The sequence below is a fragment of the Formica exsecta genome, unplaced genomic scaffold, assembly GCF_003651465.1.
Source record: "Formica exsecta isolate Colony F162 unplaced genomic scaffold, ASM365146v1 scaffold475, whole genome shotgun sequence".
In the NCBI taxonomy this organism is placed as follows: Eukaryota; Metazoa; Arthropoda; class Insecta; order Hymenoptera; family Formicidae; genus Formica; species Formica exsecta.
Genome location: NW_021851988.1, coordinates 122447 through 138887, shown reverse-complemented (window position 1 = coordinate 138887; position 16441 = coordinate 122447). Strand labels below are relative to the sequence as shown.

Below are 16441 nucleotides of genomic sequence, written 5' to 3'. Positions count from 1 at the left end.
TATCTTATAATATTTTTAACATTGTTTATTATATCTAGAATTGTTATGTTTGTATCTAGAATGATAAAAAACTGATTTTTCCGTAGGAAAACCCGAATACATTCACGCGTTAATATTGTTCCATTTATATTTTGTATATAAAAGCAATTTATTTTACAAAAAATATTAAAAACAAATTTTTGAAATTTTGATTTGAAGAAAAATTTATATTTATTAGATTTGTGCTTTACTTATTTAAAAGTTTCTCGATAATATAAAAATAACTATATTATTATTGGTATCAACTTGTCTCAACATCACATAACTGTCACAATATCGCACAATAGATCACCACGAGGAAATACTGTTTGCTTCGCATTGTCTTATTCTGTAAAATTACAAAGGGACTTTGTATTGCTATACATACAGATAAATTGCTTTCGTAATTGCGTGTAATAATCCTGATAAGCCTTACAATTTACAAATAGTATGCGTGCATGATGAAAGTGGAGCGTCGCGATTGATTATAAAGCCAGCGTTACATCACACTATAATTTGTATCATGAAGATTTCATGGAATTTCAGATTAGAGGATTTTGATTGTTTCTCTCAAATTAGAGGATTCCGTCTACTATTACAAGAGCTTCCCAGTTTGATTGATTCGAAGGTACAATGGATTTTCGATTGACTATCGTATATTGTACCTCTTTGTCTCAGTGACTTATTACAAACGTTAAAGCGATTTTCTTAAACGTAAAAAATACGTAACATAAGATTACACAAATATAAATTACACAAGCACGATTTTTTAAGCAATTAATATTTTACTTTTAATTAATTTGTAAATTATAAAATATTTGTAATTTAAAAACAAAATTAATATCTGGACACGGAATTCCTGTCAAAATGTCACAAGTTTTGACTGAAATGATTCAATATGAGAAAATAAAATTAATAAAATTACATTAAATTAAATTAACGATTAAAGCAATAGTGATTGCGTGTATATATAAGAAATATAAAAAAAACTATATATAGAGAGTAAATTTATGTTCGTAAAATATTAGTAAAAAAACACAATAATTGCCATCAAATTAAACTGTAGGTATTCATGACTTGCTGTTGTTCAATTGGAAAATGACAAAAGAACGAAGAACAATCGAGCCGAATTTTCACTTGACGGTGAGCCTATCAATCATCTACTTTTTGGGAACCTGGCCACCACATGCGAGCAAATACCGGATTTTATATCTGCTCTATACCGTCTGTAGCTTTATTTTCCTTTTGGGTATATTGCTTGCCGCCGAGATAGCAAATGTAATCGCCAACTGGGGAGATATGTCGAAAATCATTGCATTTGCGACCATAATGATGACGAATTCCATTCACGCTTCCAAGGTCAATGCAATTATCTTTAATTATGATTTTCATGTCTAATAGAAAGCATATAAAACGATAAAAGACTCAATCACATATACATATACACATAGACTTATTGTCAGTAATAAATCTATGCTCTTTTTCTCTTATATCATCTTTATCCGTTTATACAAGAAAGAAATAATTAAAAGGATAATTTTTGTGCGCGTTGTTTTTTTTTTTCAGAAAAAGTGTGTGTGTAAAGCGTTTTTAAACAATTAGATTACGTTATTAATTTGCTCGAGAAAATATGAGAGAAATAGGCATGTAGGCATTCAATAATTATGTATATTTATATATATGATTTATACATAAACAATTTTTAGAACAATAAGTAAGAGAAATAATATAATCTTTGTATTTTTTTATTTACATTATCTTAAATATGATGTACTTTCATTCATTCTTCATTCAGTCTTAATTACATCTTGATTATATATACAAAATATCTTTTTTCATAGTTTTTTTTTGTATGTTTACGTTATTAAGTGATAATAATTGTGAATTACAATTTTCGAATTTTTCTATATTTAAAAACTAATTATTTTAATCGATTTTAAATGCATATCTAGTACTAAATTTAGAACGAAATCAAGGTGCGATGGTGGTGTAATGGTTAGCATAGTTGCCTTCCAAGCAGTTGATCCGGGTTCGATTCCCGGCCATCGCACACCTTTTTTTTGTATTCTTTCTAATATCTTATATATGTGATAAAATCTTTCAAATGATGGTGATAAAATTTTTTAAATGTATTCATTTCTTTGTATTAATTTTTACGAATTAACATTCTCCCATCATACAAATATTCTTGTGCTTGTAACTTATAATTTTATTAGTGTAATTATAATACATTTTGTTAGTAATATTTATAAAAATGTTTATAAACGTTTTTAAATTCTTTATTTAATTTCTATTGATTTATAATATCTTTAGGTGATTATTCTTCTTTGTCGTCAAAAACGGATACGGGCTCTCCTGGACATAGCCAACAGTCCCGCATTCAGTCGCCACGATAAAAAGAATCAGGACCTGCTCATGAGCTATACGTGGAAAGGTATTTTTCACCACGCGGTCTATCAGAGCTTTGGCGCGATAGCAGTCTTCTGCTGGGGTATCACTCCAATCACCGATCTGATTGCCGGTCGTTCACGTCAGTTGCCCATGGAAGGATGGTATCCTTATAATGTAACAAGAACGCCAGCATTTGAGATTACCGCAGGACATCAGGGCATCGCAATCATAATCGCTTGCTTCCATAATGTAGCATTGGACACGCTGGTCACGGGTTTAATCACGGTCGCTTGCTGTCAATTGGCAATCTTAGAGCGAAATATTATCTCGATAGATAAGAAAAAAAGCATGCAGAAAAAGGACAAATCATTGTTTCTCGCCGAAGGGGAAGTCTTGTCTTATCAGCAACTTAAACGATGCATTATCCATAACAATATGATATTCCTGTAAGTTAAAAAATATTTAAAAAGAAATGGAAGAATATCATTATAAAATTTAACGTATGGATATATAAATTTTCGAAATTATATTAAATTGTGTAATGAGATATGCACAACAAAAGAGATTCAAAAATTATGATTTATGTTGTGTAATTATTGTGTGACTATTGTATGCAGAATATTTTATATTAAGATCGGATAATTTATTACAAATTCAATGACTGTAAATTTATTTTACCCTAATTATCAAAAATAAGAGAATCAATTAAATTAATTATTCGTTTGGGCAATTGAACTTTCTTCCAAATAATTAATTACAGTTTCTTTTTATTTGCAGTTTCACGAGGGAGATTCAAGACATTTTTAGTACCATTATCTTTTTTCAATTTCTCTCAAATTGTATTATCATTTGCCTGATTGCTTTCAACGTATCACAGGTAGATCTAATTTGTTTTGATTGGCCTGCATATGCTCAGTCTCAATGTGATCCGTTGTGCTACAGATGAAAGTTTATATCCCAGCAGTGTTAATCGGCTTGGTTACATACATGTGTTGCATGACATATCAGATATTCATTTTCTGCTGGCACGGTAATGAGCTACATCTCCATGTGAGTATCTAAACCGATTTTCGCGATTAAGTGCAAAAGAAACACACATGATTTTTAGAGTACACGTATAGTAACGGCCGCGTATTCGAGCAACTGGTTCTCCAATACTGAAGAATTTAAACGCAGCCTGCAAATCATAATGATGAGGGCTCATCGTCCATTTACTTTGAGCGCCGGCAATATTATGTTATTGTCATTGGATACTTTCGTAGAGGTTCGCGGTTTGTTAAAGATTTTCGTAAGATATTTAAAATAATATTCATTCTTTCAAAAAAGTTCACTAATCATATTAAAACTACATTCTTTTTTTTTTTAAATCTGGTAAAGCATAAACGTCAATTAATCTTCAATTGCATGATTCAGAAATTAATATCTTAATAGTAAAATACAAATACATCAAAATTTTTTTAGATTGATTTTAAATATGTTATACAAACCTAATTTTGAGATTGCTTTAATTTTTAAATAATTAACATTTTTAATTGTTTATAATAAAATTAATAATTTTCATGTATTTTAGATATTACGGATGTCCTATTCGATTTTTACAGTACTTCATGGTTCTACTATCTAATGATGAATTCATCATTGACATTAAATTTTGTAGCTACATTATGTTTCCTTGAAATTACACGAGTTCCAAAGAATAATTAATATCTCAATTTTATTTAACATTATATCACTCTGTATGTATAAAAATATGTAAAAGTCTTGTATATAAAAAATATTTTTTATGATCTGTCTATGTATATAATTATAAATCATTATTATCATCACAGTAAACGATAAAAAATTATTAATCTTGTTTGTTTAGCATTGATAAATTTTCCTGCGTATTACTTTTTTTTATTATTTCGCGGTATTTATTCCGTTTAACGTTATTAAACGTCGAAGAAATTTAGTAGATCAGCCTTTTCAGTTGATTATAGCGCTTCTACCATCACAGCAATGCCTTGACCGCCGCCAATACAAGCGGAACCGATAGCAAACTTTCCGGCCTTTCGCCTTCTGCAAAAAAAAAATACAGATAAGAAATACTCATATTAACAAAAATGTATATAGCTTACGAATGTACCTAAGTTCGTGCACCAAATGAGCGGTGATCCTGCTACCCGAAGCCGCCAATGGATGTCCCACGGCAATAGCACCACCGTCCACGTTCAATTTATTCAAATCGAGATTAAGATCTTTTGCACAGGCCAAAGTCTGTGCTCCAAATGCCTCATTGATCTGAAGAAAATGACGTAATTAATGCACAGGAAAGGTAAATATGAGGTATTATATGAGGTATTATATTATTCATTATTTTTCACGTTATTTATTTTTGCACTTTCATGTTATAAATATTATTTAATGAGATAAAATTAAAATTAAAAATCTTACCTCAACCAATTCTATGTCATCGAGTGTTTTGCCTGTAAGTTTAAGCAAGTTCTTGATTGCTGGTGCAGGACCAATTCCCATTATACTTGGTTCTACGCCAACAATGCTATATCCAACCAAACGCGCCAATGGTTTTAAGCCTTCTGTCTTGACAGCTTCTTCGCTTGCTAAAATAACAACGCCAGCACCGTCGCAGATACCCTAAAGAAAAATGAGAATATAATTAAATTAATTAAAATTTGAAAGACAATATAGTTTATTATAGTATACACAAATATTGCTTTACATATTAAAAGAATTAAAAGAAAATGCAGCATACCGATGCAGAACCAGCTGTGACTAATCCATCTTTTTGGAAAACTGGTTTTAGTTTAGTAAGACTTTCTATTGTCGTTTGCGGACGCGGATGTTCGTCCACATTGACAACTGTATCCTGTTTCTTAATTTTCACTTGCACAGGCGCTATTTCTTCATTAAAACGACCCGCATCGTTGGCTGTAATATGTTCATTTTTTTTCTATTAGACACCCTTAAGTTGGAGAAACTGTAGAACTTTTTAAAATTTATTTAAGAAAAACTTATTTAATAATGAATTAGAGATTCTATTCTATTTTCATTTATTTACTCTTTGGTAAGTACAATAAATAAAATTTTATATTAAACAGAATACTATATTGATCTTTACCAGCTTTCCAGCGCTGCTGACTGCTCAAGGCAAACTGATCAACCTCTTCCCTCTTTAAATTGTATTGAGCACCGAGTTTCTCCGCAGTCATACCCATTGGCAAATTGCAATAGGTATCGAGTAATCCAAGCCAGAGTGAGTCTTCAAAATCAAATTTCTGACCCAAAACAGTTCCATAACGAACGTTTCTCACAACGAAAGGAGCTTGGCTCATATTTTCTGCACCACCCGTTAAGACAATTTTTGATTCTCCTGTTAAAATGTTCTGCAAAAAATTATATGCTGCTGTAATAACATTAATTTCGTAAAATTTAAAACGTAAAATTTTATATTGTACTAATATTCTTCTATTTTTACAAATTAAATATTTTTTAAAAATTATATAATCAACCAACCTGAGCTCCATTAACAATTGATTGAAAACCAGAACCACATAATCTATTTACACCAAATGCTGGTCTTTGTAATGGAATTCCTGATTTCAATAAAACATGCCTTGCTAGGAAACCTCCATCGGAAGATGATGACTATGAAATAAAAGTTAGAGGTATGTCAATTCATAAGAATTGCAAAAGAATTCATAATTGTCAATTGTTGTAACGTGCACAACACTTACTACCAAGACATGTCCAAATATAACACTGTCTATCTTCTCTGGTTTTAGATTTGCTGCTTGAATTGCAGCGGTTGATGCAACAATTGACAAATCAGTTGCACTTTTATTCACAAACATGCCACCCATTGTACCAAATGGGGTGCGCTTTGCAGCAACAATAAAAACACCTATAAAAAATTTCAATATCCTATGAATTAACAAGATAGCAAAACAGTTTACATATATATCTTATTTAGTTTTCTTTTTAAAAAATTAAGGAGTGCAATTAAAATAGACTTATTCTACCTAAAACAAATATACTCTACCTAAAACATGATTATTCACTTATTTTTAAAAACTCAAAGTGTTAACAAAACACGATTGTAAAAGATAGTTCTATTTTTAAATTACGCATATTTAAACCTCGCGATTGTCTGCGAGAAGACTCTTTCATGCCATCAATAATATATATTATAAAATAAAATAAAAAATATTTTTTCTCGCATGCGATTCACATATATATATATATATACCTTTCGTTACGACGGACATCGTGACAAGACACTTCCTCTTTTCTACAGATTTCTAGGACGCAGTACCACCAGGTTGGCGAGACACTTGGAGCTGTTCTAGCTGGAATCTGATGAAAACGATGATATATTCACTTGTGACAGGGTCAAAGTCCGTCTGTGTAATTAGTAATCAGTTGGTTTATCGAAGTATATGTGCTACATCATGGATGGATCAGGAGGGGGGCGGATTGCCGTGTAATTTTAGCGTCTACACTTCTCTCACTTTCTTATCATATACGATCTCTTAAACATGCATACGTATTTTGTACGCGTGTAATCATAGGATGTTCAATAAATTATAATGCAGTCAAAGGTACAGTTTTATATATATGCTATTTTCATATCGAAAATTATTCTCCAAAACCATGCAATTTAACGAAAATGATTTATCTAATATTCTTTTTTACTTGATTTTTTTAAATACGAAGTATTGCCTTTTTTCCATTGTATTATAATTAGAGACATTTTGTATATAATGATGATTAAATAGCTGCTAAAATGTTTTGCAGCTCTTTTTTGCTATGCTTATCTATTTTCTTCTATCTCTTAACAGTTTAATATATATATATATAAAATACTTATAAAAGAAGTGCAACTATAAGACTTTGTGATCATCACATTTTTTTCTTTGAATATTAAACATTTTATGAAATTATACAATTTTGTCGACTATTGAAATATATATATATTTCACTACAAATGGCTTCTTTTATTACATAGTTTTTGTTATTACAAACTTTTTTAGTAATAGATAATGATATATGGATTTATTTCATCAAAATCTTACAGCAGTTTTATCTCTCTCCAATATGTATACTTAATAAGTTTGTAATTGTGAGAATAATACACATTACTTACCTGATAAACAAATACAGAGTTTTTAGAAGAAATACTTTAATGAAATATTTTACATTGCATGTGTTATATATTATTAACTATATTAGTAATGTCCTTTATTCGATAATTTCTATTTCAGTCCAAAAAAGATATTACATCTTATTACTAGATATAACCATAAGATCTTAATATTTACAATAATCATTAATTTTAGTGATGCAATGATTTTGTAATCTAATCAAATATAAACATTGAGATTTTTGCGACTTAACGTGATCATTATAATCAATTAGTAAAAAATAATCAGTGTGCTATTATCTTACTGTGAGCATTCAATATGTATTTGTAGCCAATACAATTTTCAGAGATTATTTAAAAATATATATTTTGATATAGTTACTGACACAGTTTTAATAGTTCAATATAATTAAATGTTTTCATTACGAAAGTGTTAGGTTTTGGCACATTTCATTAAAAAAAAAAAAAACAGCACAAAAAAAGATGACTCATAGATTAATACAAAAAATAAACAAATTAAATGTGATGTTTAATCTTTTCTATTTTCTATATTATAAATAAAATTTTTTTTCATAGCACACATAAATTATTACTACGGGAACTTGTACTTCTTCACATTCATATACAGATAATTATTGTACTTGTCAAACCATGTCTTGATTCTAAAAAGAAAAAAAAGAAAAAGAAGAAGCTACATGTAAAACTCTAGCACATGTGTGTTTTTCCTTACTTATTGTTATAACTTAAGAGGAACGACGAAGAAACAGTACGTTTACTTTTATACTATAATAGGAAGATAGTGTGAAGTATGTATAATAACAGCGTGTCAATTATCAACTACTTATATTAGCTCAAGATCCTAAGTCTTCTTCTTGATACTCGACAACACCGACTTGTTTCGCGCTATCCACTCCCTGCAAAGTAGTACATCATCTTGCATTTTCCATACATTTTCAATCTTAACATATGCATTTAACATAATGTATATGGGTAAATCTTTTTGTCAAGCTTTACTTACATCTTCGAAAAACGTATGCATCTCTTGCGCTGCTTGCGCCGATGAAAAGATTGCTTTCAGAACTCTTCTCACTGGAGGCTCTAAAGCGAAATCGATCCCACTCCAAATACATTCTTTACCTTCCACCTTGATAATGCAAGAATAATAAGTAAAAAGATATGATAATATATATTTTGCAAAAAAAAATATATTAATAATATTGTTGATAGTTAATTTATATTAAAACAATGCATTCAAATCCAGAAAAATACAAAATATAAAAATCCTCATCATATAAATTAAAGCAAATAGAGCTCACATATTTTTTCGAAAAAGTTACTTATAAATCGCGTTTATTTTCAATGTAAAAATATTTTAAATCTCTCTTTTTCTCTATTATCTGTCACTGGAGAAAAAGAAAGAAACTTATTCGTATTATAGCTTAGAAACATAATGACATTGTTCAAATCGATTGCTGCACGTTATGACTTTTTCGTATAAGATGAGCAAAAGAAAAATCAGACTTGCAACATATTATTCGTTTATAAATACGATTATTACCTGCATCACTGAATCCATGCTGATGATAGTGTTACTGGCATATTCCTCCGAGTCGTCGAGCTTCAGCGCGATTCTTTCCGCGTAGATCTCGGAATCGTAATGGATCGCCAGATTTCCCAAGCCTACGGTTTCCCATTCAGTTTCGTTCGGCCATCTCGCGAATACAGTGGCACGTTTCTCAATAATGGGAATCATTTCCTGATCATCTTCATCGTCTTCCTCTTCATTTTCGTCATCTTCCTCTTCATCTTCCTCCTCATTCACGTCGTTACTTTGATCACGTTCTTCGCTCTCCTCCACTCCGCCGACGCATCTCTCATCTATGCAGATATAAATCAGCATTAATGAAGCCATGTGTTTATGTAAATTTATACAAGTATTTTTAAAACATATACACATTAAATTTAAATAAAAAGCATATATACATCTCATTGAAAAGGAAACGATCATGTTCAAAGGAAATATTAAGAGACAATTAAAAGCATTTAACGTATAATAGAAAGATCATAGATTATTATAATTATTACCTTGAATATTTTTCTTTTCCCGCAATTCTTGTTGAATCTTATCGATGTGCGCCTTAAACTGACGGGCCACATCGGATGATTTAAATTTAATCGCTAATTGCTCGGCACAGGCTTCCTGCTCAATATAATTAATGCCGGCCCACATCCAAGCCTGGTCCGATGTGGAGAGTGGACGGAACTCTACATCGGGGGTGAGAAGGAAGTTGCAAACGATCTTATGAACTTGCTCGCGGCGTAGCAATAAGCGATAGCTGCCGTGACCCGCGTGATACAGAATCTTCATCTCACCGACACCGCGCTCCTTCCACTCCTTCGTAGCGTTATCGTATCTGTATAACTTAGCTCTATGGCCGAACACTGCAAACCAAACAGAATTCAAATAATATATGTATATCTCGGAAATAAACGATATTTCAATCTTGTCGTGAATAACACTTTTACGCAAATATGGTTTTATTACCATATTATTATTAGTTGATATATTACTAGTTGATTATCAAGTTTGCCCCTATAATTAACGTATTTATTTTTTAGATAAACTAAATAATTTTCCATATTAAATAAAAGAAAAAATAATAACGTAAAAACGTATATATATAATACAAATTACAAATAATTTTGACTCGATAATAATATATTCGATAAACCAGACGGCTTGATAATTATTTCATCAATATGAAATTTTTCAAATAATATATATAATATTATTTAAAAAGTATATGTTTAAGGCCACATACCTTTCTCTTCATCTTCTTCTCCGGTTCGAACTTCAATGGCATCTGGTAAAGGTATAATGGGTTCAAACTGAGGATCGTGCTCCTGTTCATTATCCACTTCACCATCGTCCTCTTCATTATCCTCCTTTTGTACGGAATCTTCATGCGATTTGTTCTGAATAGTTACCGAACTATTCAGTGATGATGATGCGACAGATTTCGAACCAAACACTGTTGATCCCGCACCGGCAAATGTAAAGTTGGGATCTGAAAGAAATACCAGTTCGAAATTTTATTATAACAAATTTCATACAATCGAGAATATAAAGAGAATAAAAATAATATCAATAACATTTTTAATGAAATAGAAGGAAGAAGTTTTCATTAACAAACAATTTTAATTACTTTATTAATCTGAATATCGGACCTAATTGAATAGCAATAGTTAATAAATAGTCTTGTTTGCGTGATTTTGTGACGTACCAACTTTGAAGGCTTCTGGTTGCACCGCCACCGAAGCGAGTGCCGTGAACGATACGTCGTTCGTCGAAAAAAAATTGGGGTTGTCCTCATTCTTCTGGACATTGTCTGGCGATTTCGCTCCGAAAACGTTCGACGTCGTCGTTATGGTTGTCGCGCCAAAGATGTTCGTCGTTGTCGATGTCGTACTGAAGATGTTTGTCAGCGTCGTTGGCGGCGCCGTACTGAAGATGTTTGTCGTTGTCATTGCCGGTGCCGTACTGAAGATGCTTATCGTCGTCGTTGCCGGTATAGTACTGAAAATGTTTGTCGTCGTCGTAGAATTATCGAATGGCGAAGCACCGAATGTCATTTTGGAAAAGGGCGTAACGCTAGTGTTAAACATTGAGTTATTTGACTGATTAGATATAACTGTTGACGTGGCGACGATAGTGTCGTTGGCCTTGGAAGTTGGTTGCGCGACTGCCAAGCCAAACGAAAACGAAGAACTAGTTCCCATGGTAGTAGTTATGGTCGACGAGAGTGTTTTCGAAATAGAATTTGTCGTAATGGTGGCAGTAGAAGTTGTCTTCATGGTGTTGAAGGAGTTGCCATCGTTGTTCCCTCCAAACATAGATGTTTTCGGCAAAGTCGCGTTCGTGGTCATGGAGGTGCCGCCGAAAATATTCTTGCCAGCATCAAAGGAGAAAGTAGACGTTTTAAATATGGACGCGGTCGATGTCGGTTGGCTAAATATCGATTGTACAGTTGTGTTAACTGTATTAGAAGTAGTTGTTTGCGCGGTTTCAGCATTAGAAGGACTACAGATCTTGATATTCTCAAGCGAGGTATTCGTCGTCGTTTCGTTGCTGTTGAACTGCGGGTTCATGCCAAACGAGAAAGTTGTAGTTTTCTTATCGTTGAATGACTTCAAATCGCCAATGCCAAAGCTCATCGTGGAACTGTCGAAAATGCTCGATGTGGCCGAAGATGACACGAACGTCGTTGGAGTAAGCGTCGTGAAAGAGAATCCATTTTTCACAGACGTAGGCTGCGTTACGTTCTGAGTAGTATCAATATTTTTAGGATCGTTCGACGTATTCACGTTCAAAGCGAATTTCGATAAATTTATCGCTTTCTCTTCCGGTATGGGCTTCCATTTCGTTGAGTCTTGTGCAGCGATATCCGGGTATAATACTATGCTCGGTTTTCTACAGCCTATGCAACCGGGACAATCTTCCTTTCGTTTATAAGCGTAGAAGTTCTCCGGTAACTGCAATTTTAAGGCAGCCGCCTTCTCTTCCGAAGTGACTTTCGTCTCGTAGATGATTTCGACTTCCTCGACCGGTGAACAGTTCGTCTGTATCGGTGTTTTTGTTGTTGCAGATTTGTTCATTGTCTCGTTACTAATAACATTCTCTCTGGCGTCATCAATTGCTTTCTTGAAATCCGTCGCGATCTCGGATGTCTTGAAGCGGCAGGCCAACTTCATATGCTCGATTTCGCCGTCGCTATAATCCGCCGCGGCCCACATCCATGTTTTTTCGTCCTTCCGTGTGAACTCTATCTCATCGGACAAAAGATGATTTAAACACAGCTTCAACACGTGCTCTCGTCGCATGAGCAACCGCAACTTGTCAGTCTCCCTGTGGCGCAGCAACTTGATATCACCCAATCCACGTTCTTTCCACTCCTTCAACGCGGTGTCGAATCTAAACAGCTTCGTCCGATGATTATAGAGCACTTCCTCATTCTCTTCGCCAGTCTTCACCTCGATCTTGTCCGGCAATGGTATAACTGGTGAGAAGTGAACGTCTTCACTTTCCACCACTTCATCTTCGCTGGTCTCGCCGCCGCCACCGCCAGGTGATTTAGCCGGTGACTTGGCTGCAAAATTAAAACCGAACGACTTGGTGGGAGAACCAAAAGTAAACGGTGAGTCGCCCGAGTTAGCGGTAGTTTTCACCGGGATACCAAATACGAAGTTGGTAGTCTTTTCGGATTTAGATGAAGCTGTTTTCGCACTATCAGCGCTTTTATCCTCTGTGTTCGGCATCCGGAAACTAAAACCTGTACTGGCAGTTTCCTTGGTGGTGTCCTTAGGAATGCCGAAAGAAAACGTGGTCATCGTCGGCGATGCGATGGAAGAGGACAGTTGGAAGAAGTTAGTCTGCTGTGGTTTGGGCGGTTGTGACGGATCCTTAGGCTTGTCACAGGCGACGCAATAGATGTTTGTGCTGGAATTGACAACATAGCAGCCCGGACAAGACCAGGAACCGGCGGGCGACTTGAACAACTCCGACAACGGCGGTTTATCGGAATCGATAGGTTTGTTGTTAGCGACGACGGAGCTGCTCTGATGACTCACCGTCAAAGACGGCGACAGAGCCTCGCAAGCCACGCATTTCACATCTGTAGCGTTGTTCCTAGTGTAACAGCCGCTGCATTCCCAGGAACCGATTGGTGGCTTGAATAGTTCCGACAACGGTGGGGGTTGAGATTTCGCCTGTGCGTTTTGACCCTTGTTATCGCTTGATGACGCGTTCTTTCCAAGCTCTTTTGCGACTTCACTTGGGCTGCAGCCCTTGGCTAGTTTCTGCTGGCAGCTCGATACGACATTGTAGAACTGTGAAGCTAATTCCGAAGTATTGAAGGTCGCGGCATGTAATGACCAAGTTTTACCGGGTTCCTTGGCGTCTCCCGGAACGGTCCAATTGACAACTGTAGCGCCGCTCTTATACGTAAACGCCATGTCCAGAGGTATTCCGTGACCATAAGCCATGGAGCTTTTATCGTCCGTCAGTAGCAAGCGAATCTTACCGGATTTCGTGTCCAATAATAGCATTATCAGTCCTGTACCTTTATTTTTCCACTTAGCGTTGGTGTTGCTGCTGTATTGACATTGAAGATTTGCTGTTCCATTGAATAACTTCCATTCGCTTTCAGACTGCGGCTGTGTTTCCTCATTGAATCCCGGTTTTATAGCACCGGGTGGCGGCAAACGAGGTCTTCTCAATCCTGTGGAATTTTGAGCGGATGTCGCAGATGAGGTAAATATCGGTGATATATTCGGCGTTACACTTAAATCAGACGGCTGCGAAATCGCAGTCGAGGAGAAAAGAAATTTTGCCGATTGCGTGGAGCCACTCGTTGCGGTGGTCGTTGTAGTTTTCGCAGCTTCAAATTTACCCTGCGATTTGAACGTAAATCCGCTGAATGGACTGACTTTTGGCGTTTCTTCGGTTTTCTTAGAATCATTCGCCTCGACATCTTTAACCTCTTGGATGATAGGTTTTGAACTGAAAGAAAATCCTCCTAGCGTCGTCGTGCCCAGTTTCGATTTGTCCGATAAAGCTGCTTCTGTTGTCGAACTTATCTTGGCTTGTTGCGTCGGCTGTGCTTTCTGAATCTTGGACGTATCACTGGAAGGAGTGGAAGTTTTATCAACGGTCTTTTCCGAAGATGTTTCGATTAGACTGAGTCTTGCCTGATCAAAGGCCTCCTTGAACGCCATCGCATCCTCAGTGGTCTTGAACCTAATGCAAAATTTTTCCAGTTTCACTTCCTCGTCGGCAAAGTCGTTAGCGACCCAAAATAAAGCCTTGTTGTTGTTTGCCATGGGGGTCAATTCCATATCTGGTCTCAGCATGTGATTCGCACAGATCTTTAGCGTTTGATCGCGACGCATCAGCAAGCGTACCTTACCCTCCATGTTACGTAGCAGTTTCACATAACCGACGCCGCGCTCCTTCCATTCTTTATCGACAAAACGGAACAGCTTACCTCGGTTGCAATACAGAGTATCCTCGTCTTCTTCACCAGTGGTAACTTTCACCTTTGCGGGCAAAGGTATGACCGGCACGAAATCTGGTATCGGATCATGCTCCTGTTCGCATATTTCCGTGGAGGTGTTTGGCGATTCAATCGGTTCGTAGATAGGCTTGACGATATTATCTGCTTTATCAAGTGTCTTAATATTAGTAGCATTATTCTGAGCATTTAACAGAGTATTGCTGGGAGCTGTATGGGTGATCGTGATCGTAGACGGCGTATTGGGCGTTGTAAAATTGGCGTAGATTGGTGATACGTTGATGTTAGCCGGTGTTACGTAGATAGTAGTCGGCGGTAAATTGACAGTGGTCGGTATAGTGGCCTGCGAAGGCATGGCAATCTGGTAACAATGTGGTGCGTTCGATGACGATGACGATTTCGTCGTCATTGTCGTTGATGCTGTAGCTATTGTCGCTGTCGTTATAGGTGTAGAGAAAGTCACAACCGCTCCTCCTCCCAGTCGATACTGCGGTGGTATGGTGACGCTCAAGGTCGGTTGAATAGACGGCACTGTGGTCGGTAATGTATCGGATGTCGTGATAACCACGTTTACGGGCGGCGCCTTGTTTACTGGTGCGTCTTTGATGATCGTCGCGGTTGTTGTTGTCATCATCGTCTCAGGTTTCGTCCGCGGTGTCTCGATTTTCTGTTGCAGCGGTATCTGCAATGACGGATTCGTCGCCGCTGCTGCCGGCATGAGATCGGGCAATTGCGAGGAAAGCGTCGGTTGGAAAAGACCCTGCTGCAACGGATTATCTGGCACTTTTGATTGATTAGGATACAGTACTGGCATTGGATAAACAGTATGCGGATACAGGGATGATATAGCCGCTTGAGCATTTGGATCAGTAAATGGTATTCCACCCTGATAATAGCCTTGGAAGGCGGCGGCGGCCGCCGCGGAAGGATATACCAGCGACGAATAAGGATGCCGAGCGTGCTGGGATGCGAATATGTTACCGGAGATCGAAGATGCCGGTCCGGTTGGTTGATTCTGGTAGCTCAAATCGGCGTACTCGTCGTCGTCAAGGACGTAGAAATCGTCGGGTTCGACGGCAGGATTGACGTTCTGTTGCTGTTGTACGCGCTGCTGCTGCTGCTGTTGTTTCTGATTCTCTTTACGTGATTCCACAACCTCCTTCGTCAAAGTATCCACTTTCTCATTTAACGTTTTTATCTGCGTCGTCATGTTCTTCATCTGTTCCATCAGCTCCTGCATCTCATTGTCCCGGGATTGCATGATTTGACGTATCTGGGCATCGAGACGCTCCGGACTTGGACGCGCTTCCGTACGATTCTTCGATAGATTCAAGTAATCCTGATATTGCAGTCTACATGGCGTGCTGGCATGACGCGGCGTGCGATGAGCATTCCTTTGAGGAGTGCTCAGCATATTTGAATTATTACCAGTTAATGTATTCAGCAATGTCGGATTTGTGACTGCATGATCTACGGCGCTGTGAGTGGGCGAATAACTCTCATCGGATATATTATCGATGTCATTTCTACTCAAATCGCCTCTGCCAAGATCCGGATCTATCCTTTTTAATTCGTTCTCGATGTCAGTAATATGAGTACCAAGTTCGGCATTCAGCGGGTGCTTGGGATTCGTGCCGGGACTACGAAGCCGGTCCAACGTGAGGTAGAAGCAGTTTCTTGCTTTCGTCAACATTATGACGTGCTGCGATCGCATCTCTGATGTCAGACTCTCGCGAGGCGTGGAATTTACTATCTCATCTGCGAACATTTTGTAGATTTGCGCTTGCTGGAACGACGCCTCCGGGCATTTCAACGCCTGAAG

The 16441-nt window shown here is 36.4% G+C and overlaps 3 protein-coding genes and 1 non-coding gene across 4 annotated transcripts in view; 2 read left to right on the top strand and 2 right to left on the bottom strand.

Annotated features, from left to right (window-relative positions):
• The first annotated feature begins 631 nt into the window (after nucleotides 1-631).
• Nucleotides 632-4033, top strand: LOC115241276 (odorant receptor Or1-like). Its single transcript, XM_029816946.1, has 7 exons — nucleotides 632-646; nucleotides 1085-1377; nucleotides 2332-2855; nucleotides 3187-3286; nucleotides 3352-3459; nucleotides 3518-3673; nucleotides 3980-4033. Exons 2-7 carry the CDS (start codon nucleotides 1117-1119, stop codon nucleotides 4031-4033), a joined length of 1203 nt encoding a protein of 400 aa, XP_029672806.1. The 5' UTR covers nucleotides 632-646; nucleotides 1085-1116.
• Nucleotides 1997-2068, top strand: Trnag-ucc. The gene has a single exon. It is a non-coding gene; the product is annotated as a tRNA-Gly (tRNA).
• Nucleotides 3763-6855, bottom strand: LOC115241275 (3-ketoacyl-CoA thiolase, mitochondrial). The gene is made up of 8 exons (XM_029816945.1): nucleotides 6656-6855; nucleotides 6144-6310; nucleotides 5923-6054; nucleotides 5528-5792; nucleotides 5162-5337; nucleotides 4843-5043; nucleotides 4535-4689; nucleotides 3763-4467 (listed from the first exon to the last, which is right to left on the bottom strand). The coding sequence occupies exons 1-8, from the start codon at nucleotides 6672-6674 to the stop codon at nucleotides 4383-4385; spliced, it is 1200 nt and encodes a 399-aa protein (XP_029672805.1). The 5' UTR covers nucleotides 6675-6855; the 3' UTR covers nucleotides 3763-4382.
• Nucleotides 6856-7609: 754 nt separating this feature from the next.
• LOC115241274 (E3 SUMO-protein ligase RanBP2) overlaps nucleotides 7610-16441 on the bottom strand; it is a 21641-nt gene continuing 12809 nt past the window's right edge. Inside the window, exons 9-14 of the mRNA XM_029816943.1 lie at nucleotides 10834-16441; nucleotides 10372-10617; nucleotides 9635-9991; nucleotides 9108-9427; nucleotides 8568-8693; nucleotides 7610-8463 (exon numbers count right to left, since the gene is read on the bottom strand). Of these exons, the coding sequence (XP_029672803.1) occupies nucleotides 8401-8463; nucleotides 8568-8693; nucleotides 9108-9427; nucleotides 9635-9991; nucleotides 10372-10617; nucleotides 10834-16441 (6720 nt within the window). The 3' untranslated portion in view covers nucleotides 7610-8400. The remainder of the gene's footprint in view (nucleotides 8464-8567; nucleotides 8694-9107; nucleotides 9428-9634; nucleotides 9992-10371; nucleotides 10618-10833) is intronic.